A 26,814-nucleotide genomic window follows, 5' to 3' on the forward strand; every position below is an offset into this window, starting at 1 on the left:
TTTATAACATGCTAATTAACATTGCTAAATTTATCCTAACTGATCTCAGTTGCCCAAGGAAATGTCTTTTCTATTCAAGGAATTTGAGTCATTAACCAGCCTAATAGTGAACTCTTATTTTCAAACAATTAGTCTCCTAACTAATGCCCACCCAGGCTCTGCTTCCAGCTTGTTCACTAACCAGCTATCATTTGATCTTTTTTGTTTCCTCTTCAGCCAGACAAGAAAAGTGAACTCCAGCATTAATTCTGCCTTTCCTTTTTAGAGTGCTGGTTTGTCTGGGTATAGAAGTCTAGATTAATAATCATTCTCCCTAAGAATTTGGAAGGCATTACTCTACTGCCCTCCAGCTTCCAGTGTTACTATTAGAAAATTTGATGTCATTCCTGTTCCATTATATATAAACAATTATTTGTTCCCTCAGAGTGGTTTCAGAATCTTTTCTTTGTCCTCACACCTTAAAATCTCATGATATGCTTTTTTTCTTCATCATTCATCATGCTCCGAACTTAGGATTTTTAAATCAGAAGACTCCTGTCCTTCAGTTCTGGGATATTTTCTCAGATTGTGTTTTTTTTTTTTTTGTTTGTTTGTTTTTTAAAGAGAGAGAGAGAATTTTTTAATATTTATTTTTTAGTTACCGGCAGACACAACATCTTTGTTTGTATGTGGTGCTGAGGATCGAACCTGGACCGCACACGTGCCAGGCGAGCGTGCTACCGCTTGAGCCACATCCCCAGCTCTCAGATTGTGTTTTTAGAGAACAGTCTTCTCTTTATTTTCTGTTCTTTCTCCTGTATTCATACTATTATCCAAATATTTATTATGTGCTAGGCCATCAGCCACACACTTTCTATCTATCCCATTGATCCTTAATATAAAGAAAGTGGTATTAACCTTCTACAAATGAGAAAAGTGAGGTTCTAGGAGTTGAGCATTTTTCTTAATTCCTCAAGCAAATATGTGAAAGCTTTTACATTTAAGTTCAGGTCAGCCTCACGCAGGCTTGTGCTTAACCACTGCATGATTGTGCCAGTCACTCTCTTCCTGCAGACATGAGGAGGATCCAATCTCTAAGCCTTCCAAAGTATAAGGAAGATCAGGAGAGTAACTATAGTACAATAATCACGAATCTCTATTCATCTCAGGAGAGCCAACCTAATGGATAGCAGAAAGCAAATTTTATCAAGCTTAGGAAATGAACTGCAAAGAGAGGGAGAGGAGAATAAAGAGCCTGGGAAATATTTCATTAGGAAGTGGCATGGAGTGGTGGTGTGTGGTTGCAAAGCACAGAAATGATCCTAAATTCAGATCCTGGCCCAGGCACTCATTAGCCATTTGATGTTCATCTGTAGATGGGAACATAAACCATGCAGAGTTCTTATAGATATTAACTGGAATAAAATATGTTAAAGCATCAGTACATAAACAAACTTAGACTCCCTCCTTTTTAGAAAATATTCAGAGTGGCAAAGAAAATTTTCCATGTGGGAGGAAATAGGAAATGTTCAAAGAAATGTATATGGATGTGAGATATAAACAGGAGAGTGAGGTACCCTGGAAAACTAGACATGGGAACAGACACATACAGCAACATATATACAGGTCAGTTTTGAGAATTCAGGAGGAATGGTCTGGATCACACTGTGGGCAAGAAGGGAACTTTTCTCGAACTTCTGTCTCTTCACATTCCCTGACTTGGTGATATTATTCATCATGAGGATTGCCTGAGTACGTATTTGCCTCTTCTAGCCTTAAAGTTATTTGAATTGGCATTTGCAACATAATTTTAGAGAACTCATGAATTTGAAGGATGTTCATATTTCTTTACCCGTGCTGTCCTCAGCTCTTTGTACATGTGTGTGCATGCATGTAAGTGCGTAAGTGTATGAGAGACAGTTCCAATGCAGATTCTCACAGGTGATTCTTTTTCAGTTAGCTCTGAGGGCAGCTCCATCCTATGAAGACTTTGTAGCTGCTTTAACCATAAAGGAAGGTGACCACCAGAAAGAAGCTTTCAGTATTGGAATGCAGAGGGACCTCAGCCTTTACCTCCCTGCCATGGAAAAGCAGTTGGCCATACTGGACACTTTATATGAGGTACATGGGCTGGAGTCTGATGAAGTGGTGTGACGGCTGCAGGACATTGCCTCCTAACTTCAGGGAATAAAGTTTGCTAAAGAGTTGTGTTGCCCTACTTAATTTCCAGCAACAGCTTCAATCCTCTCCAAACCCTTTCTTGGCGGGGGATGGACAGGAGGAGGCAAAACCCAGTGCTTTTATATATAATTTTTTAAAATAAGTGTTTTGTGTGTTTAAAAATCAAGGTGCTATATATTTCAGTTCAACGGACCTACTGGAAACCAAATCATAGCTGTTACAGACTTGAACGGCAAGTAATAAGAGCAGATTTCACAAATGAGTTTGTTGGCATTGTTTTGTTTTAGATTTTAGTTTTAAAGGGATATTCAAACCTAAGCTATAAATGAGCAAATTCTGTATCAAGGATAAGTCAGTTAATGTTTAAATTTCTTAGAATGAGCACTTGGAGTGTAAGCCCCTTAGTTGAAGCAATTACAATGTAGAATTTGCTATTTGTGGATGTTCTTCAGAGAAATCTCTTCTCTGTGAGAAGAGGTTTAGTCATTGCTGAGACCATGAGATTGTTGGATGACAACATGGACTGCCATCCCCATTGATAGGTAGAAGACTATGGCTTCATGAAATGAGTGGTGTGCCCTAACCCCACTCTAGAGGACAGTAGTAGTGGTGGGCCAGGTCATTTGAAATGATACCTACCTAGTGCCTCCTCTTAGCCAGCCTATTTCCTATGCATAGTAAAATTTAGAGGTAAAGGGGTCTGCTTAAGGTACCCTCTTAAGTAGAGGAGCCAGGTGATTTCAAAGTGGACCACCTCTGTATCAAAGTCAAACGGAGTGCTTATTCAAAGAGCATATTCCCAAAATACCTGGAGAACCCAAATCTGGGGTTGGGACTGAGGAATCTGCATTTGGACTAACTTCCCAAGTGATTCTTATGCACACAAAGTTGAAGAACCATTCAATTAAATTCGAATTTTCATAATTCCCAGTGTTTTTCAAAACTAAATATGTTCTTTGAAAAAGACCCATAATTTAAGTAAAATAATTAAATGGAGATCAGGTTTATTCAGCAGCAGTCTTAATTGAACCAGCCTCAGCATCCAACTTGGTTTAACATTCAGGGGCTATGGCTCTAGAATCTTCTCCCTCATCAAGCTCAGCTTAATAACCAAGAGTACAGAGCTAAGTGCAGCTGCTTATCAATCTCAAAAGCTTTGGATGATGTCAGAATTCATAGATGGAACTTGAGAATTTCATAAAACAATCTTGGGCAGGCATTCTTCTACAAAGTATGATTCCCCAAACTGGGGCCCTCATCTCCCAGTGGTAGGCCAGTCTGCTTGGAGTGTGCAAAGGAGAGAAGCCATGAGTGCCTTCCCCATCAGAGGCTACTTCCTTCTGGCAACAGAAGGGGAAGTTCCAGCATAAGGTAGTTCCCATGGTAGAAGTGAGTTCCTTTGAGGGATGTACGTGAATGGAGCAGCTATGGATGATGCTGTTCTTGATAGAGACCCCTAGTGCAGGGAAATCATCTCCTTAGAAAACTTCAGTAGGGAGGGTACTGATTTTGTTTGTTTGTTCATTTAGTTAGCTGAATTAATGAAGCAAGTAGGGTTTGGTGTTAGGCTGAGATAGGAGGATCACTTGAGTCCAGGAGTTGAAGGCCAGCCTGAGCAACATAGCAAGACCCCACCAAGAAAAATTAGATAATATTTTAAAAAAATGAGCAGGTATTTCATCTACATAAGAACTTCTGCAAAGTACTTAAATTTAGAAAAAAACAGCTTCATATGTTTTTAAGGCCAGGGAGGAAAAGGGTGATAAAATTATATTGATTGTATTATATTTTAGCATTTGCTCTTAGTAGCTGCTAAGTTGTGTATGTTATTTTCCTTCACTTCTGTGAGTATTTTATATGAATCTCATTCTCTGGCTGGTATGAATGAGAGGGTGGGCTTAGGGGACAATTTACACTTCTTGTGCTTGAAGTCACCTCCCAAAAGGGAAAAAGAAAAAGCAGTCAGACTTTGCTTATACTCTGAGGAAAGATACTTTAGGCACTGTGCCATTAATAGGAGATGGTTACCAGGAAATTATTCATGTTAAGAAGTATGACTGTACTAAGCAACTGCTGGTGCTCCTCATCACCTCAGGTGAACTCTTATAGTCTCTTGGAGAAGAGGTGGGCACTTTGAAAATAATCTCAGGTTGCTGTCATGGCTCTGAATGCACACAAAAGGAAAGCTGCTATTTCATATTTTTATAGATACTGTATAGGTGTTTATGACTCAATTTTTGGAGGAAGAGGAGTTTAGTATTATCTAGGATCATTGGGAACCCAGATCAGATAGAATAGCTTGCATCCCTTTCAGCTTCCAAACACTCTTTTTTCACCTGTTCGTCACTGAAACATTAAGTTTGCCTAAGATGTGCAAAACTGAGGATTCTTATGTAAAACAGTATTTTATTTTTTTGGTAAATCTTATACCAAACAACAAATGCAGCTTGACCTGAACCCTAGCAAAATTGGAGTTTCCTCCTGAATCTGTGATATTTGTTTCTTCATTTTAGTTAAAGATATAATTTATGCTTATTTGCAGTTATTTTATAAGAAGGAGACAATGAAAAAAGATACTTACAGCTTTCTCCCATGGTACAGCAAAAGTTCTGGAACACCTAAGCTTTCTTTGACCTTGATAGTGAGAGATGCAAAGTCTAGTATGTTTGGTGACAGAGTAGTCATTTTTTCATTGCTCAAAACACTTTTAGGATTCCTATTCTAGCATAACCTTTAGAGAGAACCTGAAGAAAAAGGAGGTATGTCTTACTAGATATTAGCAGAAGCAAATAAGCAGCACTGCTGACCCCTTATGAGCAATTCACACACTCAATTTCATCTAGCGTCACTTGTGGAAACCAGCCTTTGCCCTCGCCACATATCAGTGTGTGTTTGTTGTATTGAACAAAGACCTTTCAATGATGGCAAGTCTTATCCTTTGAAAGTAAATCTGATTCATTACAGCTAATACTGGTGAAAAATGGTAAATTGGAGGGATATCTTTCAGGGTTGAAACCGACTTTTAACTATAAGAAGGAAATGATTTTTGTGTGTGTGTGTGAGTTCTAGCTCCAGCTTTGAAGGAAGTTTCACAAGGAGGTTCTAAGAATGCTGAACCCCTAGGCCCCAGGGAATGGATTTGGGGAATTCACTGGTTTATTAAGTAGTGGCTTAACATACCTTCTCATTATTATTTGTGTGTCATTCTGAAAATGAAAGTTTCCCCTACTAATGTCATTATTCTATGATGGAGACATCTGAACTTCACAGTTCAGCCTTGTGACTTTTCTTTCTTCTTTGCTACTAAAAATCCTCATCAGTGCTCCCATTAACACACCAAATCTATTCCCACTTCTAGTTGTTGGGCCAGTAGCAGTTTCTAGCCTAGGGAGGCATTTGGTACTCAGCCAGACCATAAGAGATTTGGGCAGAACTCCTGTTTACAGCTGTAGGGCAGCTAATGCCATAATGTGTAACACCTGAAAGGCATGCTGGTATCGGGTAGTGCCACTGGGGAAGTTTGCATCTTTTGATTATTCCAAAAACATTACCAGAAAGTTAATGCTTCATATTTTCAGAATAGTGTTTTTAATTGAGAAAATATGTGGTTGGGACCAGTAAATAAAGTACACTTCATTAACTCTGAGGAAAAGAGCCAAAGTAAGAAGTTTTTATAAGCCAGGCATATGTACGCTTGTAATCCTAGCTGCTCAGGAGGCTGAGGCAGGAGAATGATGAATTCAAGGCCAGCATGGGCAACTGAGCAAGACCCTGTCTCAAAATATAAAGGGCTGGGTATTCAGCTTAGTGGTAGAACAGTTGCCTAGCATGGGTGAGGCCTTTGGTTCAATCCCCAGTACTTAAAAAAACATTTAAATAAAGGAAAGAATTTGATTATGAAAATTACATGTGAAGAAATGTCAGATAAAGCAATAGAGTCAGAGGGTCCCAAACAAGATGATGTGAGGCATTTTGGAAATTTTCTGAAGGAATTTTTTTCTTTAATTTTTTCCCTATTAAACTACCATGTCAGACTGGAACTTGGTTACATAATGGTGTATTTCTGAATTATTGATTAAAATCAGTTGCTTCTGATTTTAGTCATAGGTTTTACAACTGTTCAGTTCCACTACCCTCACATTTCATTTCTTTTAATTACCAACTTTTTTTAAATTTGAAAGTGTTTAGACGTAGAATTTTTAAGTAAATTTTAAGCCATTGTTGTTAGGTGAGCTAATGTGTTTGGTCTTAGAGGACCTGACTTTAGATGCTTTGTGATATTCTATAGTCTGCACACTATTCAGTGTGTATAGCAAAATCTTTGTCCCTGTGAACTGCATATAGAATGTTTTATTTAGAAATACATTCTACTTCTATATGACCCTTTGTAATCTGCAGTTGTTTACTCAGGGGTTTCATAGTAGTGACAATATATTAACTTGCTGTCTAATGGTATTTTTAAGACTGTTTATCTAGTACAAGGTCATTATGGGTCCTATCAGCAATTCTGTAAACATACTGTTTACTAGACCTTCCCTGTAAATGTCCCCGGTTCCCATTCTGTGTCAGCCAGTAGTCCTGTGGACAGTGACCATTTGCATGATTTCTTGTTGCATTGCTGCATTCAGGCATTCCAGGGCATGATGAAACAGTCATTGATGGTGCCTCTCTGGTACAGTTGACGCATGCATTGATCTCTTTCTTCCACTGTTTTTACATAGCCTTTAATTAAAAGGAAAAGACATACCACTACTCTGCAATGCAAAAGTTTTCAAATTTCTTTGCATACCATTATGAATCACTTCTCTTTCAGACTGAAAAATGTTTTCATCTAAGCTGTGTGGGAACATAAGAACAATATCCTGCTTGTTTTAAATGTTTTGTATATTTTAAAGTGTGGTCAGTATTTTCTCCCTTTACCTTACAAACAGACCACCCCGGGATGGTCGCTGCCCCTTGCACAGCTAATCTCATCCACACAGACTCCTGTGTATGTGTGTCTGTTCACAGGTTTATATGGAGTCAGTTATGATAAGAAGGGTGATCTATCTACAAGGCTGATGAGCCAGTTTCATGGCATGTTTAATGTATAATTCCCATGTGTCATGAGAACTTCACTAGAATGTCATTAAACAGCCCAACTACCTCATGTGAAATTGGCTGTGGACAATCTGTGTTAGATGAGAAATGTGTTCAAATAAATTTATGCTCATTAATAGATTGAACAAAATGATGTCTATATAAAGAAAAAACATGTTAGACCAGATGCCAAAGGCTAAAATGTACATAGATTTCCTTGGATTAATTTTTAAGTCAGTATTTAATTTTACATCTAGTATTTGTATGAATGTTTGTGGTTTCATAGATCTGTGCACTTTGACTATCTGTCACATGCAGTCTTATGTTACTGTACTTGTCCTTCAGCATTTTAAATGAGCATCATATTGCCAGTAGAGAGCAAGATAAACTACAAGTGTCAAAATGGTTTGTTGGCTTTTTAATTTAATGGATCTTGACTTAGAATATAATGTGTTGGAGCCTTTTTAGGGCCAACTATGAATGAGAATTTCATGTTGAGGTTTGTATTGCCTCTCTGTCCAAGTATTCTATATCTCATGGGGAAGGGGAAAAGGGGAGGGCTTTACTTTTTTGAAAAATGTTTGAAAATGTGTCAGATTTTATATTCGTTAGTTACAATAAACTTATTTTTAAAGTATTTTATTAAGTGCTTCTCGAATATTTTTGTGTGGGTTTTTGCTTACTCGAATCTGCCAATAAGAAGTATCGTATATGGAACACACATGCCTTGGGGGCATCGTTCTAAGCCCTTGACAAATATTAGCACAGTTGCTCTTCCTCAGAACTCTGTAGGACAAGTCTGTTGTCCTCAAGTTACAAGTGAGAAAACAGGTACAAATTGGGAAACCCCTTGCCTAAGGCCCACAGCCAGTGAATCCTGGAACCAGATGACAAATGCAGGCTGCCCAACTCCAAATTCTTAATAAAACTGTTTAAAACTTCAACAAAAGATAATTTCAAAGCATCAAACAACCACTTTAATGACATTACCTTGGGTATACTAAGCATTCTAGAAAGACTAGGTCCTGTCAGGGTAGCTCTGTCCTTTGGCCTGATTTAATTATGTTTTCAGAGAAACCACAAATGCAAAACAAATAATAGATGAATTTGCTAGGCATACTGTCTGTGTGGCTGTGTGCTTAGTTTACACTCAGTAGCAGACACTTTTTTTGTCTAAATCATTTGAATACCAAAGTAGTTGTTCTGTGAGTAGATTCTTCCCACCATTGGGTCCTCTTTAGACACCTGTTTTTAAAAAGCTGAGCCAATTAGAATTGGGGGTAGGAGGGTTTAAAGAGAGGGAAATGAAAGAGCCAGGTGGCAAGTACTTAAGAAAAGGGGGCATATGAAGTTTGGGGATGGGGTGGCCATGTTGGGCCATGTGCCCAAGAAAAAAGAAAGCAGATACAGGATGCTGCAGCAAGCAATAAGCCAGGAGGAGGAACCTGTAGTCACTGGGACTCCAGCACAGATCTTTGGAGCCATTTCCCTTCCTAGTTTCCAGCTCTCAGGAAGCCATGTCCCCTATCCCAAAACTCCTTTTACTAAAAAATATGTACCTTACTGCCGCAGTCCGGCTGCAGCAAAATAACCAGGGGGTGACGAACAACTTGTGAACGTTGATACAGCAGGAGTGGGAGCCGTTTATTGCAGGACAGGAGCAGTATTTATACATTCCACAGAGCTTATCTAATTAGCATAAACTAGATACATCAGTCAACCAATCAGGAATCTCCACACTTAATGGCTTGCTTTTGTTACTTCTCAAACCACTCCCTCTGGCATTTTGCCAGGCACCATCCAGACTTGTTTACGAACTCCAACATTCCCCTGGCAAAATGCCAGGTGTTATTTTGACTTGTTTACAGACTCTAACATTTCTCCCTTTTGTTTAATTTAAATAACGACCATAGTGGTTTTTACAGAAACACCATAAATAACCTGCCACAAACAGAAAGGGAGGATACAAAATGCCACAATACCAAGCCAATTGATGGCTCCATGCAAGAAGCCCTTGGAAAAATTATACCAGCAATGACACTGTTAGCAAAGATACCGAGTTACAATTTGTTATAGATTACAGTTTGTTGTCTCAGTCCAGGTAAAGCAGTGTCTCAATAGATTAACTCACAGTCCAGGTAAATCACAGTCCAGGTAAGTTCTGCAGGCAGCTAGCTTAAATCACAGTCCAGGTAAGTTCTGCAGGCAGCTAGCTTAAATCACAGTCCAGGTAGGTTCTGCAGGCAGCTAGCTTAATCCGAAGTCTCGTCTGGTTCTCAGCTGAAATCTCAGTCCGGTTCTCAGCAACACTGGGAATTCTTCCACCTTGGTCTTTACCGGCACTGGGACGAAGGCAGGAACTCCGGATGGCTAAAGAAAATCCTGTAGCATTCTACTAAGAAAACAACCTTCTGAACAATTTAGTACTTTATCTCAAGGTTTTTTTTTGCATTTGAAATAAGCATTAATAGTGCTCATTACTCATCAGCTTCCAGGTGTGGGAGAACCATTGTAGCTTAGTTATTGGCATTGAAAATGACCAAACATCAGGGACACCAGTAGTGTCTTCTGAGGCTGTAGCGTCCCGGGTAGCCCCAGATGGCCCTGGGGAGAGTCCCGGACTCAAACTGCTACTGGGCACAGGGAGCAAGAGCCTGCGAGACTGTGCCTCCAGGTCAGGTCTAGACTTGGGCTCGCGGCAGTGGAAGAGCCAGCTCCCCGGCCAGGAGGCGGGGAAGGGCCAGTCGCCACCGCCTCTTGGAAAATCCTTGCTGCGCTGTGACCGGCTTGCACACTCGGCAGCCACCTCTCCGTTTCACGCACCCTCCGGTAACGAAAAGTATTTAGTAATAGCCTTTTGCTGCAACGTTTTTTCTGATAATCCTTCTTCTGAACTTTCTTTTTCTTTCTGACTAGAGTTCCTGGGCTCTTATCAACACATGCCCTAACTATTCTTGGTTCCACTGGGGTGCCTTCTTCCCTTAGTAATTTACTTCTCACCCCTTCCATATTTTCGTCACAAAGACAATACAACATTTCAAGACAAAACAAGACACAAACATACTGTATCAATCTTCTCCATTTTCTCGAAATGGCCATTTTTCCTCTCGCCCTATCTGCCTAGGGACGAGCAGATTGCTCCCGTCCTATCTATGGACGGGCAGCTTTTTTTAGTCACTTACCCCCGAGTGTCCCGGGGCTCCCCGTAACAGGCCACCATCTGCCGCAGTCCGGCTGCAGCAAAATAACCGGGGGGTGACGAACAACTTGTGAACGTTGATACAGCAGGAGTGGGAGCCGTTTATTGCAGGACAGGAGCAGTATTTATACATTCCACAGAGCTTATCTAATTAGCATAAACTAGATACATCAGTCAACCAATCAGGAATCTCCACACTTAATGGCTTGCTTTTGTTACTTCTCAAACCACTCCCTCTGGCATTTTGCCAGGCACCATCCAGACTTGTTTACGAACTCCAACATTCCCCTGGCAAAATGCCAGGTGTTATTTTGACTTGTTTACAGACTCTAACACCTTACAATATGCTGCCCTGACCTTTTTATTTGTTCAGATTCTAGTGGTGTTCTATCACGTGAAACAATGACTATGACAAACTCATTATTATTCCACATGGAGTGTGGAAAAATCAAAATGAGGAATTGAGACATCACCACCACCTTCCTCCTCACTATAAAATGGAAGTGTTGGACCTGAAGTCAGTCTGCATTGATTTTGCTTATTCTAAATTACTGGGTAACACACACTGAATCCCACAACCTTTTTCAATGGCTTTTTTTTTTTTTTTTAATGTTAACATCAGTACTGTGGGCACAAGTTGTGTGAGGAGTGGCCATCTACCTCCTGCTTCTGTATACCTGGGTGCAGTAGTGTTCAGATAGGTACCCATCTTGGGAACCATGCAAAAATATAGTTTTCAAAAGGATGGACAGAACTGATTTCAGAAAGAGAACACATTTGAGTTTCTGTCCTGCCTTCCAGTGGGAGAGGTAATGAGGGACCAACTAAGAAGAGTAGGGCTGCATTTGCCACTTTTTATTATTCTAGAATCTGCCAAAGCTGGTACATTTCCTGTCATCATTCTGCAAGAACTTTGGACAATTTGTGCTCTATGACAACGATGGAGAGAAACTAAAAGAATAAGACAAATGGAACCATCCTAGAGCTGATGTTTTTAATTTATTCTTACATTCACATAAGTAGATCAAGAGAGCTGCCCTTGACCCAATTTATGGGCACACATCCCACATCCCACAACTGTCGATGTCATTCTCTCCAGAGGCACCAACTCCATTGGTGCCTCTGGAACAGCATGGTTTAGATTACTGGAGAATTGATGAATATTTATGATTTGACATCAGCACTGACACAGATCACATTTCAGGTAGTTTGCCGTGTGAACACATATTCTTTATGAACAGAGTTGTCATGTCTTTGCTGGTGCTTGTGCATGGCCAGTTTTAGTACCTTGTTTTGGCTTGAGATTCTAATTTGTTGAAATGATGTTTAGGTATTTTAAATGCCTCAAATCCTTTATGAGATCATCTTAGATGGTGAACCCTCAACCTGCTCTCTTTCCTGATCATTGTGATTCACTGACCAAACCTCTTCTCCAGAGATCACTGGTGAATATGGGGTGACCTCCACCTGGTTCCTGATTTAGACCTGGCTCTTTGCAAACTTGTTGACCCTGTGAGCATATGTCTTCAAATACCAGGCTCCCTGCAGACTCTCCTGAAGTTACCCTTGAGGTGCAGGCCGCCTGCCTCCTGATTGTCTCTCCTTAGATGTCCTTCTTCACATGAAACACCAGATTCCAAGTTAGTGGCATCACCATTATTCTAGACTCTGAGGCAAAAATTCAGATGCTCCACATTCCTTTCTTCTTCCTTCTTTCTGTACCCACTTTGTCTTTAGAGCCTGCCTCAGCCTCTGCACTCTCTTTGCTGTGGCGACAGCCTTAATCTCTGAATTCTCTGCTTTTCCAGCCCAGGCCTGAGGATGCCTCCTTTTGACTCCATGCATGATTTGAGCCCTTTTACAAATTTGGAAGGCCCCATAAGCTTTCCTCTTTCCCATTCCTCGAATCACCTCAAAAACTCCCTAGACACAAAATATCTCAGCCATCAGCTTCACTTCTAAACACCCCCTGTATTTCTAAATGATACCTGTAAACTAGAACTTGGGGACAGGAAGGAAGACTTCAGGTGACTGGACTAACTCTTTTGTATTATGTTCTAGTTGTTGGCATAGCTGCCTCTTCCATTGAATTGTGAACTTCCCTTTCAAGTCAGTGAACCCAGCATCTGACAGTGCCTTCCCTGTTCATGGTTGGATTCCAAGGCTGTTTTAGAAGATGGTGCTCCCTGCTCCTTTCAGATATGATAGTTGTTATCCAACTACATAAAAATATATCTAAAATAAAACCATGCACAGCTCTTCTGTTCTCTCCTACTTACTTGATCAAGAAGTGCTTTCAGTGACTGAGCACTCAGATATTAATAATTTATGTTTTTTAAAATATTTTCCTTTGTTGATGCACATATAAAGGGTATAAATGATGCTTATAGGTATCAAGTTATGAACAATCAGAAGACAAGGTCCACTTCATAGTTATCAGATGTAAAAATTTAGAATTATTAGAAAGGTTTTTAAAACAAGCAAATTAAAATTTAGTAATATCTGGGACTCTACAGGTAACTTGACTCAGTGTCAGGAATGTGGCCTGTCCCTGATATTAAAATTTCCCTAGTGATTCTAAAGTGCAACCCAGATGAGACCCCCAGAGCTGGTTTAGTTCTTTAAAATTGTATACTGGGATCTTTTCAGGTAAATAAGATCAGGTCACAGAACCCCCTGGAGCCTAACAAAACAACCAAAATAAATAAAAATTTAAAAGCCAATTTAACTAAATTCACCAGCAATTAAGAAATGGAAGAAATCAACCTTGTCCTTGTGTCCTAAACTTTAACAGATGATAGCCAAAGAGAAAGACCAGATTTTCTAGCCAGGAAAAAGGCTCTTTATCCCATCCCCCAATGGGGAATTTGTAAAATCCAGAATTGTCATTAGAATCTCAGGTTCTAGAAGTAGATTGGTGAGTTGGGGAAGGACGGGAATCCTTATCTCTTCCTTCCTCTTGAGGGAACTTATTGTAGACCAGGTTTGAGGTGGGGTAAGGGTGACATGGAGGTAGGTGGGAAGAATTTACTAAAAACAAGGAGCAGGAAGTACCTCATCCAAGGGACTCACCATGTTATATAGTCAGTATGTTTCCTTGCCATTCAGAATTCACTCTGATGCAAGATTTATTGACAGTATGAGAACAAGGTAAAGTCTGGTCCTTATGGCAAAAGTCTTTTGCTGTAGTCTTGACTATCTCCCACCGGTTAAAAGCTGTTGGGAGGTGGTAGAATCTTTAAAAGGTGGAGCCCAGGGGGAGGTTTCTGGGTCATTGTGAGTGGGCTTTTTAAGCGGATTGTGGGACCTCAGTCTCTGCCTCTTCTCTGTCCCCTGGTTTATGACATAAGCAGTTCTGTTCTACCCATGTTCCTGCCATGATATGTTGCCTCACCAAAGGCTCAAACCAATGAGCCAGCCAATCATGGGCTGAAAAACTCCAAAATAAACTTTTTATAAGTTGATGGGTGTTTTGTTATAGTGACAGAAAGCTAACTAACACACCTATATATGATATTTATGCTTCCCCTCTCTCCCGTATAGACACAATCAGGTGGCTCATATTTGGCTGGTATACACTCATGCGGCTGTGCCGGTTATTAGAATATCAAAACACTTTCATACCAGGAGGTTAATAAACTATACAAATGTCTCTTAACTGTTCTGGCCACCCCATCCCCTATCATAAGAAGTTTCTCACTCCAGACCACCCCAACAACTACCAGAGTAACATTAAACCTGGCAAGGAACCTCAGACCCCTGCCCCAGGCCTCTGTTCTGCTCAGTCAATGTTGATGTCATGCTGGTGGTTAAATATTTGTAATGACATTGATGGGAGAAACCATACAGAACACAAGCTCACAGGGAAGAGAGAAATAGGTGGCAATTGAGAGAGAAGATAATGTCAGGGCAAGCACATTGACACTGTGTGAAAGCAATTAAATGGTCTGAGAGCTGCACATCTTATGTGAGCAAACTTAAATAAAATGACCTGAGCTACAGCCAGATGAGAGGGCAGAGTGGGGAACAGAAGGAACCATTTGGGCAAAAAAAGGCCAATCCAAGAGAGAAAGTTCCTACAGGTGTAATGTACACTCATAGAACTTAAAGACATGAACTTGCTGGGCATAGTAATGCACACTTATCCCAGCAATTCAGTAGGTTGAGACAAGAGGATTGCCAAGTTTGAGGGCCTTAAAAAATTAAAAGCACCGAGGATGTAGTGCATTGATAAGTTACCCTGGATTAAATCCCCAGTCCTGAAAAACAAACATTAATTCATAAAACACAATGCTTAGATGTAAGCGCACGGAACAGGAGAAAGATAAAAAGGCAGATGGTGGAGAGAAGGAAACAATTTGACCAAATTAATATGATAGAAGAAATAAGTGAATTAGAACAACTCACAAGAAACATGTTTGAAATCTGGATTGGTAACTTTTTTTTTTAAAGGCTTAAGGTGACTGCAGTGAATGAAAGATTTTTTAAAAAGATTCAAGTAATTCTTGAGAGAATAGGAAGACAGAGATACTCTGACATAAGAAAGTATTGAAAGACAATACAGAAAAAATTTTCCTGAAATGAAGAAAGAAATCTTTGAAACAAATGAACTGTGTTCTAGGAAATCCAACAGAGAAACACTTGACACCAAAACACCCTCATGAAGTTACTAAACTTTAAGAAAGAATAGTTCTTTACCATTCAGACAGAAAATGCAAGTCGCCAAGGGATCTCAAACTTCCTTACTTCAAGACCCAGTGATGGAGAGCAGGAGGAGTATTTCCAATGTTCTCAGTAGGAAGTGAGAAGGTGCCGCAGTTCAGCTGGGCCAAATAACCGGAAGGTGACAAGCAACTTGAAGGTTGAAGCGGGAACTGCTTTATTACGGAACAACAGCGGCACATATACCCAACTGATTGCACACAGCTTAACTCAACCAGCATCATCCAGATGCAGCAATCAGCCAATAAGGAATCTCCACCATCTTAATGGCTCGGTGGAGTTGCCTCACAAACCACTCCTCCTGGCAAACTGCCAGGCGCCTTCTTGACTTGATTTGCAGTCCCCAACAAGAAGGACTTAAGTGAATGACGGCAGCCAAGTCATCAAACATAACAAACATAACATCTCGTCCTCTTACAAGAGCGTGTGGGAACTTGGAGTGCACTACCTCTGAGCCCTTTAGGAAACCACTTAATAGGCGAGATGACTGTCACAATTCAATAATGAAGGGGCTTATAGTAAAAGAACCAGTGATGAACACTGATTATGTAAGGAATGACCGAACAGGCTGTTATATTTTCATGGTAGATAAAAGATTGCAAATAGTATAAACCTTAAAAATATAACTAATAAGTCGGGAATGGGAGAAGGGAGACATAAGGGTGCCAGTCTTCCCTTGTTTTCAAAGCAGAGAGTTGGTATTGTCTAAAAGAAAAAAAAACTAATAACTAACCTTAAATTTTCAGAACTCTCTTTTTAAAATTTGTTTGTTTAATAAACTTAAAAGGGTTTTGAAAGAAATACCTGTTGAAGCAAAGGAATATTTTAAAGTTTAGCAATTGCTTCCATTCACCTTAGTTTCTTATCTTAAACACAAGCAAATTAGCTGAATGCTATTTATTATTAAAAATAAATGTAATTAGAAATAAATGTGAGAGGGCAGGGGTTGTGGCTCAGTGGTAGAGCTCTTGCCTAGCATGTGTGAGGCACTGGGTTCGATCCTCAGCACCACATAAAAATAAACAAACAAAGGCATTGTGTTCATCTAAACTAAAAAAAAAAAAAATTTAAAAACAGAAATGTGAGAAATTAAAAATAAGTACAACTGTATATTTAAAATATTTATCTAAATATTTAAAATTAGCCTCTAAGGTATTCATGTTTTTACTTGTCTTTGTACATTTTGTGTTGTTTAGCTTTTGTTTGATAACCATGCTATATATATATATATATATTTTAATTTAAAATGGAGGTAGGAGGCTTAGGATGTAGCTCAGTGGTAGCAGGTAGTTTGCTTAGCATGCATGAGGCTCTGGGTCCATCCCTGGCACCAAAAAAGAAGGAAGGAGGGGGAGGGCAGGGAGATGTTTTAAAACAAGGTTAAAAAACATCATAGCCTAGGTGGCCCCTGATATATGGTGCTCCCTGTAATGACATTTGCCTTATGTTATGGTTTAGATCTTAGATGTCCCCCAAGACCATGTGCTAAAGGCTTGGTGGCCAGCCTGTGTGCTATGGGGGGAAGTTGTTGAACCTTTAGGAGGTGGGCCTTAGAGGAAATTAGGTCACTAGGGGCATGTCCTTGAAGGTGGTATTGAGGGGGGACAACTCTGTTCCACCACACGCTGTTGCCGTGATGTGCTGCCTTGCCACAGGCCCAATCCAACAGAGCCCGAGAGACCATGGACTGAAACCATGAGCCAAAGTAAGTCTTTTCTCCTTTTAGGTTGTTTATCTCAGGTATTTTGTCACAGCAACAGAAAGATAACACACTTCAAACTCCTGTCAAGTTACTTTAAAATTTTAATTTTATCTCACCACAATTTTTTTTCCCCACTGATAATTTTTTTCCCATTAGCTGCTATTCTTTTATCCACACAGAGATATTACTCATCTCAACATCCCATTTTGTATAACTCAGAAGTGGTGCAACATTCTTTGGGGGCTCAAGGAAAAACAGAACAACCATATGATACCTAGATACTTGCCGAGTACATCTGACACAAATGAAAAATGGCGGGGGGTGGGGCAGGGAGCCAATTGGAGTGGCTAACAGCCCTCTTAGAAGAAGCGAGAAAGAATCTTAGCAACATGGGAATTCTGCACATGAATTGGCTGCAGTCCATTGGAGAAGCTGAAAGATTTCTTTCTTTGTGCTGCCGCTGTGAGTTTGGAAATGAAATGTCAGCCCTTTCCCTGCCCAAGTGAAATTGCCAGGCAATAGAGCTGTAGCTCAGGATCCGCTTATGCTGATCAAACCCAGCCAGCCGGCCATGACTGATGAGAGAATGGAGCTGTGAGCTCTGCTCAGTGAGCATTTGTTCCAAGACCACTCTGCACTGTGTTTGTGAAAAACAAAGGAAGTCCTATGTTCTCTTGTAGCATGTGTAAGAACGGCCCAGGGCCCTCCCCCCCTTTCTCTGTGTCCCACGAAGTTTTATAAAATCCCCAATTCTCAGTTTTGAAAGATCCTAAATCATCATCTTGTTATTGGTCTGGAAAGATAGGATTGTGGGACTGGCAGACTCCTTCCTCCACAGGGAAGCTCAGCTATCACAAAGCTACAATAAGCTTCAGATTGGGAATTGTGCATGACATGGGTAGCACAGGGTAAGAGCTCCGGAAATGGTACTAGCCACAGTGGACTGTTCCTGCTGTTCCAGTGATGTGGAGGCTGAGGCAGGAGGATTTCTTGAGCCCAAGAGTTTGAAACCAACTTGGGCAACATAATGAAACCCTATCTTAAAAAACAAAAACATAAAACAAAAAACCCTCAGAAAACCACAGTTGTAGTAATAATAATTACTATTTTACTATTCGTACACACCAAGGAGGTATGGCTCCATCATGCCTAGAGGTTTCCTGGCTAAATAGGTCTTTTCTTATTTGGGTCTCTTGTCCCTGCTCTTACAAGTACCACTGTCCTTAGATTCTCCATTCTGCACTACTCGTCACACCACCTTTAAAGACGCTGTCACCTAATTACATCCCCATGTGAACACCACACCTCCTCCTTGCCTGAGCACCAGAGCCAGCTCTGATGCCTGACAGCTGTATCCCAGTTGAAGGATTCCAGAAGAATGGCTGACTAGGGATGAGAGTAGACCTGACACTTTCCACAGGATCCTATGTTTAGTCAGCTATTTCACTGCTGTGACTAAAAGATCTGACCAGAAAAAATTTAAAGAAAAGTTTATTTGAAGGATCAATATTTCAGAGGTCTCAGTCCACAGAAAGCTGGCTCCATTCCTTGGGGCTCAAGGTGAGGCTGAACATCATGGCGGAAGAGTGTGGCAGACAGAAGCAGCTCACATTTGATCAGGAAGCAAGGAGAGAGAAAGAGAGATACTCCCTTCGCCAGATACAAAATATATACCCCATAGCTATGACCCTGATGAACCACCTTCTCCAGCCACACCCCACCTGCTCCACTCAGTTAATTCCATCAGGGATTAATCAACCGATTGAGTTACGGATATAATCCGATCATCTCTCCTCTGAACCTTCTTGTATTGTCTCACAGGTGAGCTTTTGGGGAACACCACATCTAAACCACTTACTCTCTGTATTCCAGAGGACATCTGATATATTGTTGTGCTCTTGTCTCCTTCCCTCTCACCTGGAACACTCTCTTTTCTTTAAAGTTGCCCCTTCCCCACTGCTTCAGTTCAGATTGGGCTAACAGTCATAGTCCCCAGTATTCTAGCCACAGCAGTGGACGGATGATCCAAATTTCTGTCATCGGAGTTCCCTGGGACTGCTTATCTGGAGACCAGGAGAGAGTGTCCCTTCTTCTAGGGTTACTAAACCAGAGTGGCACAACCCATCTGCAACTGCCCTCCCTGCTCCATAGAGATCTGCAGGAGGAGGAAATGAAGAAATAGGAAGAACTGAGATTGCAGCACAGAGGAGCAGAAAACAAAAGCAACGGAGGGCATGGATGTGGTCCAATCCTGCCTGGGGCCAGCGGCATGCCTCCTTCCCAGTTATATAAGCTAACAAATCCCACTTCATTTAAAGCTCACTGCATTTGAGTTTTTGTCAGTTGTAACCAGAAGTTTGAGAAATTTTCCTGTAAGTCCAAAACATTTGCTTTTGGCCAGGTTAACAAATTCTTTCTCCATCTTTCTACCTCCATTTAATATATGGCCATGTTTTTTATGATAGAATTAATCGAAGAAAATTGAGAAACACATCTACATTGGTGCCAACTGGGGATCTGATTTAAACAAGAACTATTTGGTTCTGCTGGAGTATCAGCAAACTGGGCTGAGTTTGGGGGTTCTGTTGGTCTTTGACTCCTTCCTAAATAATAGTTATATTCCTGAATACTTACTATCAAGCACTGTGAACAACTTTGTATGATTATTTCATTTAACCCTGAGGATAACTGTGGAGGGAATACTATTATTAATTGCATTTGTAGGTGTTAGAGTCTGTAAACAAGTCAGGATGGCACCTGGCAAATGTCAGAGTCTGTAAACAAGTCTGGATGGTGCCTGGCATTTTGCCAGAGGGAGTGGTTTGTGAAGTAACGCCAGCGAGCCATTAAGTGTGGAGATTCCTTATTGGTTGACTGCTGTATCGAGTTTATGTTAATTAGATAAGCTGTGTGGAATGTATAAATACCCCTCCTGTCCTACAATAAATGGCTCCCTCTCCTGCTGTATCAATCTACACAAGTTGCTCGTCATCCCCCCCCCCCCCCGCCCCTGGCTATTTTGCTGCAGCCGGACTGCGGCATGTAGGTACTAAAGGACTTAGTAATGGTGCTTGTTTTACCCAGGTGAATTCCAAAGCTTGGCTCATGGTGGGAGCCAGACAGGTAGTTCTAGAGACTGTGTCTTTACAGCTGTGTTGTAGGATGTAGGACAGTCTCTGCCACACCCTCACTGTGGGGCTTTGAGCATATTAGCAAAGTTCTGGGAGCTTCGCTTTCTCCTCTGTAACTGAGATACGAGTTGAGCATCCCTAATGCAAACCTGAAATTCAGAGCGCTTCAAAACCTGAAACCTTTTGAGAGCTGACATGACACCACCAGCAGAAGATTCCCTGCCTGAACTAATGAGTTTTGCAAGGACTAAATGAGGCCGTGCGTGGGGGTCTGTTGCCTTTCTCACCTGGATGGGCAAAAGCATGGTGATCTCATTATGGTCCGCACAGTGGGTGTTTAGCTCTTTGCAGGTCCTTCCTGGGTGTGAGGGTAGAAACTGCGTAGGCTGTGGAATGGTCAGATCTGGATTCTGGTCCTGTCCTTGTTATTAACAGCCTGTGTCACTTTGGGCAAATCATTTAGCCCCTGGGCCCTTTGACTCCTCATTCAGGTGCATGAGATGGTGGCATTGTGAGCATTGTGTGAGATGACACATCACTAACCCATAATATTGTGCCTGGCACAGGGGAAGTACTAGTTAAGTTGTAATGGTGGGGTGGTGAGGGAGGGTCCCTGCATGTTTCTCAGCTCATGCCAACTGCGCCTACACACACAGGAAATGACACTATTAGGAGAGACATCTTTGGACTCTTCATAGATGTCATCACTTTATTACACTTACGGCTTTTCTGAGCTCCATTTAGTTGTTTGATTTCTTCTGCTAAATATTCAGGATTGGTAGGAGAGTAAGTTCTATTTTTAAAAATTACTTAAAGTATCTCAAATTTTAGAATAAAATATTTAATCACATACCAAAGCAGAAAATCTTCTATCTAAAATAGACCCTTGTCAGTTCCCTGCGTTTTAAGACAGTTCTGTCAGTAAAGTTATCTCCACCCCAGGCAAGAAATGACACTGTGAGCAAATGAATACCTCTTGTATGCAAGTCCCCAGGTCAGGTGGCTTGCAGACACAGGACTACTTTAGAAACACTTTGCACTCCACGAATTTGCAGGCTAATGATGGGTATAAGACATATTTTTGAATAGCTGTGCTATAACAGGATGTGATGCACATTTAGAAATAAAGGCTTTGGAAACCCAGAACAGGGAGTATGTCCTTTTAATTGAGAAGCATAGCACAAATGCTCTTGGGTGAAGACTTGTGCATATGGAATGATGTGCAAGTTAGACTTCCAGCTGCAAGTGACAGAACACCTGACTATTAACTGGCTCAACTTCATGGTTATTTGTGGAACACAACACTAATCCATTTGCAGAACACACTTTTTGGTTTGAGTTCCCTGGGATTGAACCCAAGTGCTTTTAACCACTAAGGCACTCATCTTGCTAAGATACTTAGAGCCTTCCTAAGTTGCGAAGGCTGGCTTTGAACTTGAGATCCTCCTGCCTCAGCCTCTCAAGCCGCTGTACACATTCTTTTCAAGTACATGTGGAACACTCACCAAATTAAACCGTATGCTGGACCATTAGAGTTTGAAATGCTTCTCTGAAGGAAGATTCTGGAAAGAGGAGAACAGCTGTGGCGTAATTCTAAAGGAGACAGAATAACCAGATAACACACCAAAAACTCATGAACAAGTTTTACTACAAAACTGGATATTTATTTCCTAAGACAATACAAACTGCCACAAACTAAGTTGCTTAATATAAAAAAAAAAAAATCTATCCTCTCACAGGTCTGGAGGTTAGAAGTCCAAAATCCAAATGTCAGCAGGCCAACCCACCTCTGAAGGCCCCAGAGGAGAATCCTTCTTTGCCTCTTTTTAGTGTCCACTGGGTGTTGGTGATCCTTGGCATCCCTTGGCTTGTGGAAACATCACTCCAATCTCTGCTATCTTTACATGACCATCTTCTCCCTGGGTCTCCAAATCTCTTTTCATAGGACACTAGTATTGGATTTAGCCACACATCCTACACAATTCAGTATGACCTCATCTTAACTTGATTGCATCAAAAAAGATCATATTTCCAAATAAGGACACATTCATAAATATCAGAGATTAGGGTTTAAATATATTTTTTTTGGAAAGGCAGCCCAACTCACAACATTCAAGTGTCATCAAGCCCAAATATATAATGGATGTTTTTCTCCCAGATCAAGAACAAGTTAAAGATATCTGCTCCTACCATACCATTTCTATTCATTATTGAAGTTCAGGTCATAGCCAGTTTAGTAAGGTGAGAAAAAAAAAGATAAACAGATTGAAAAGGAAAAATAAAACCTTTTATTTGCAAATGATATATAAAGAAAGCCCTAAAGACTGTACAAAAACTACTAGAGCTAATAGCTGAATTTAGAATGTTTGCAGGATATAAGAAGGATGTCGAAAAATCAATTGTAGGAGCCAGGTGTGTCAGTGCGTGCCTATAATTGTAGGCACTCAGGAGGCTGAGACAGGAGGATAGCAAGTTCAAGTCCAAGTCCAACCTGGGAAATTTAGCCAAATTCTATTCAAAATAAAATAAAAAGGGCTGAGGCTGTAGCTCATTGGTAGAGCACTTGCCTAGCATGTGTGAGACCCTGAGTTCAATCTCAGTACAGAAAGAGAGAAAACAAAAGAAGGAAAATTGCATTTCTACATACTAGGAAAAAAACAATTAGAAAATAAAAATTAGAAAAAAATGTCATTTTAAACAGCATAAAAATCCATAAACGTGTTTGAGCTCCCATAATAAAAGAGCATAGACTTGGGTGGCTTTTCAGCAATAGAAATTTATTGCTCAAGTTTCGGAGTCTGGGAATTCTGAGATGAGGGTGGCCACATGTTGGTTGTGGTGAGGGCCTGCGTCTAGCTTATGGGATGGCTGTCATCTGTGTGTCCTCACTCAGAGGAGGGAACCAGCAAGCTCCCTTGTGTCCCTTTCATAAGGCACTACTCCCATTTAAGATGCTCTGATCTAATCAAACCCCAAAGGTCCAGCTTTTAATACCATAATGTTGGAGGTGAGTATTTCAACATATGAATTTGGGAGGAAGCAAAACTTCGTGACAATAATCCATAAAATAATCAGGAAAAATTAATAAATTATACACAAAACCACAGTGCTGAAAGGTATGAAACATTTCTGAGACAAGTAGAGAAAACCTAAAAAAAATTTAGAAAATATACCACTCAGAGGTTAGAAGATCTGAACTGATAATGCATGTCTGTTCTTCCCCAATTGATCTAAAGACTCACTGCAATCCCAATTGAAACACCAACAGGTATATATGACACTAAAAGTACAACAACTAAACAAATAAATGTGTTGGACCTCATCAAAATGAGAAACTTTTGTTCATCAAAGGACATTGTCCAGAAAATGGAAAGGCAATTCACAGAATGGAAAAATATTTACAACTCTCATATCTCATAAGAGACTTGTATCCAAAATACAAAGAACTCTTATAACTCAACAACAAGAAGACAAACAACCTGATTTTAAAATGGCAAAGGATTTGAATAGACATTTCTCCAAAGAAAATATACAAACGGGCAATGAGCACATGAAAAGATCACTAGGGGATCATCACTGGGGGAAAGGCAAATTAAAACAACAATCAGATTCCACTTCACTCTTACCAGGATGGCTATACTAATAACTTTTAAAGCAGAAACGCAAGTATTGATGAGACTGTGCAGAATTTGGAACGCTTGTTCAGTGCAGGTGGGAGTGTGAAATGGAGCAGTTGTTGTGGGGAAGTTCAACAGCTCCGCAGAAAGGTAAGGCCCTTAGCATCACAAGAAAGAAAGAAAGATAAACACAGGAAACAGGATTACTCTATGACCTAGCAACTATACTCCTCAGCATAGGGCAATATCCATGGCACAATAGTCAGAGTAGCCAAAGGTGGAAACAGCACAAGTGTCTATCAACAGATGAATGGATAGTCAAAATGGGGTTTATACAATGGATTATTATGCTGCCATGGAAAAAGAATGAAGTTCTGACATATCCTACAATGTGGATGAACCTTGAAAAGATTATTATCAGGTGACATAAGCCTGGCACAAAAGGGCATTGCTATGAAAGTATTCCTCTTACATGGAATATTTAGGAAGGCAAGTCAGTTACAAGTTACCAGGGGCCAGCAGGAGGAGGAGTGGAGCAGTGTTGTATAATGGTTACAGAGTTTCTGTTTGGAATAATGAAAATGTTCAAGAAATAGAGATTGATGACACTCCTCCAGCCTCTTAGATGTACCTAATGCCATTACATTTTTCACTCAGAAAATGATTCAAATAGCAAATTTTATGTTTTATAATTTAAAAGATTGATAATGAGATATAGTGGTCCCCCTTTATTTGAGCTGCATACACGTGAAGACCCCCAGTGGATGACAGAAAGTGCAGATGGTACCAAACCCTATATTTATATTATGGCTTTTTCCAGTACCTGGATACCTATATTAAAGTATAATTTATAAGTGAGGCACAGTATGAGATTAACATAATAACTAGTAAAAATAGAATGATTATAACAATGCATTGTAATAAATGCTATATGAATGTGCTCTCTCTCAAAATATCATATTGTGCTGTGCTTCCCCTTTTTCTTCCCTGTGATGATGTGACTTGCTACTTCAAGGAAGTACTTTCCAGCTTCTCTTTAGCGTGTCCCAATGGCCAGCAGCACTCCTATTGCATTTTGGGGTCATTACTAAGCAAAATCAGGGTAACATGGACACAAGCACTGAGACACCACAACAGTAGATCCAGTGCCTGAGCTGCTCCTCGGTGACTAACAGGTGGGCAGTGTGCACCGGATGGACGTGCAGGACAAAGGGTTTCCCAGGCAGGATGGATTGAGATGCAGGAGATTCCAACACACTGCTCAGAGGAGCCTGAGATTCAAAACCTGAAAAACAAATGAACCCGGACCCATTTCACATCACACACAGAAAGTTTTTTCAGCTCTCCTAACTGAACGTCAAAGTGAAAACTCAAAATAAAACTTCCCCAAAGAAACACAGGCCAATATCCTTGTGAATTTGGAGGAGGCAAGATATTTCAGGATCAATAAAAGACTAACTATGGTGGGGTGCTGGGGGTGCACACCAGTAATCCCAACATCTTGGGAAGCTGAGGGAGGAGGATTGGAAGTTCGAGGCTAGCCTCAGCAATTTAGTGAGACTCTGTCTCAAAAAATAAAAAGGAATAGAAGGAAGACCAATGGAATAGAGGAAGAGGATCATGGGGAAGGAGAAGAGGAGGGAAGGAGGTTGTCCTGGGAATTGAAATGGAACAAATTGTATTATATGCTTTTATGAATACGTCAAAGTGAACCCCACAATTATGTAAAACCATAAAGCTCTACAAAAAACATAAAATAATTTAAAAGCATGTAGCTCAGCAGTAGTTCACTCTGGGTTCAGTCCCCAGCACCCCCCAAATAATAGTAATAATGATAATAATAATAATAATAATAATAATAATAATAATAATAATAATAATAATAATAATAAATAGATAAATTGGACTTCATCAAAACTAAAAATTTATGCTCCTAAAAAGTACACCAATAGGCAAGACATATATGAGAGACAATATTCATAATACATATTTCTGGGAAAATATTTGTGTTTATGGGCTGGGGATGTGGCTCAAGCGGTAGCATGCTCGCCTGGCATGCTCGGGGTTCTGGGTTCAATCCTCAGAACCACATAAAAATAAAATAAAAGATGTTGTGTCCACCGAAAACCAAAAAATAAATATTAAAAAATTCTCTCTCTCTCTCTCTCTCTCTCTCTCTCTCTCTCTCTCTCTCTCTCTCTCTCCCTCTCTCTTAAAAAAAAAAAGATTTGTGTTTATAATATACAAAGGACTCTAACAACTCGACAATAAAAAGACAACCAAAAAGCCAGAGGGGTAGTTCTGTGGTAGAACACTGCCCTAGCATGCATGAGTTCCTGGGTTCAATCCCCATTACAGGGAACAAAAAGAAGAAGACTGAAAGAAATAATTAAAAATGCACAACGACTTAAACAGATATTTTACAAATGGATATATACAAATGCCAGTAAAATATGAAATGAGCTCAATATCATTCATGGCTAGAGGGACACAAATTAAAACCAAAAGAGATTCCACTACATATATCCGCTAGTGAGACTAACATTATGAACAAAAATAATAGGTGTTTTTGTTGTGTCTCAGACATTGTTAATTGGTGTATAAAATGATATAACCACTTAGAAGTTGATCTGGTAAATTTCATTTAAACATGTTCCTACCCTGTCTCTTGCACAAGAAAGGACTTTTTCCCCCCAGTATTCCAAAATTATCCATCCTCTCTTGGGCTGATTTATCTATTCACCTTCTTTTTTTTTTTTTTTTTTTTTTTTTTTTTTTTTTTTTTTTTTTATTTATTTTTTTTTTATTGGTTGTTCAAAACATTACACAGCTCATGACATATCATCTTCCATACATTTGATTCAAGTGGGTTATGAACTCCCATTTTTTACCCCAAATACAAGTTGCAGAATCACATCAGTTACACATCCACATTTTTACATAATACCATATTAGTGACTGTTGTATTCTGCTACCTTTCCTATCCCCTACTATCCCCCCTCCCCTTCCCTCTCATCTTCCCTCTCTACCCCATCTGCTGTTGTTTAAGAATAGCTCCTTTTTAATGTGTTTTTTTTATCACAACATTATAGTTGTAGATAATAGTGGGATTTTATATTGTTATGGTGTGTGTGCATGTACAAATATGTAACAATGAATCCCACCATCATGTATAATTATAATCAACCAATAAAATGTGGAAAA

At 40.1% G+C, this 26,814-nt stretch overlaps 1 protein-coding gene across 5 annotated transcripts in view; it reads left to right on the forward strand.

Annotated features, from left to right (window-relative positions):
* The window catches only part of Plekha8 (pleckstrin homology domain containing A8), a 102,325-nt gene that overhangs the window by 46,435 nt on the left and 29,076 nt on the right, over window positions 1-26,814 (forward strand). For 3 of the 5 annotated variants that reach the window (XM_046426024.2, XM_046426023.2, XM_046426022.2), the window contains exon 14: window positions 1,936-7,876. In XM_046426024.2, coding sequence (XP_046281980.1) covers window positions 1,936-2,133 — 198 coding nt within the window. In that variant the 3' untranslated portion in view covers window positions 2,134-7,876. Of the gene's footprint in view, window positions 1-1,935; window positions 7,877-26,814 lie in introns of those variants that run through there. The other 2 variants (XM_058573137.1, XM_046426025.2) reach the window with 2 other exon arrangements.

The sequence above is a fragment of the Marmota monax genome, unplaced genomic scaffold (genome assembly GCF_021218885.2).
Source record: "Marmota monax isolate L192 unplaced genomic scaffold, Marmota_monax_Labrador192_F-V1.1 WCK01_AAM20220418_F8-fsc00133, whole genome shotgun sequence".
NCBI lineage: Eukaryota > Metazoa > Chordata > Mammalia > Rodentia > Sciuridae > Marmota > Marmota monax.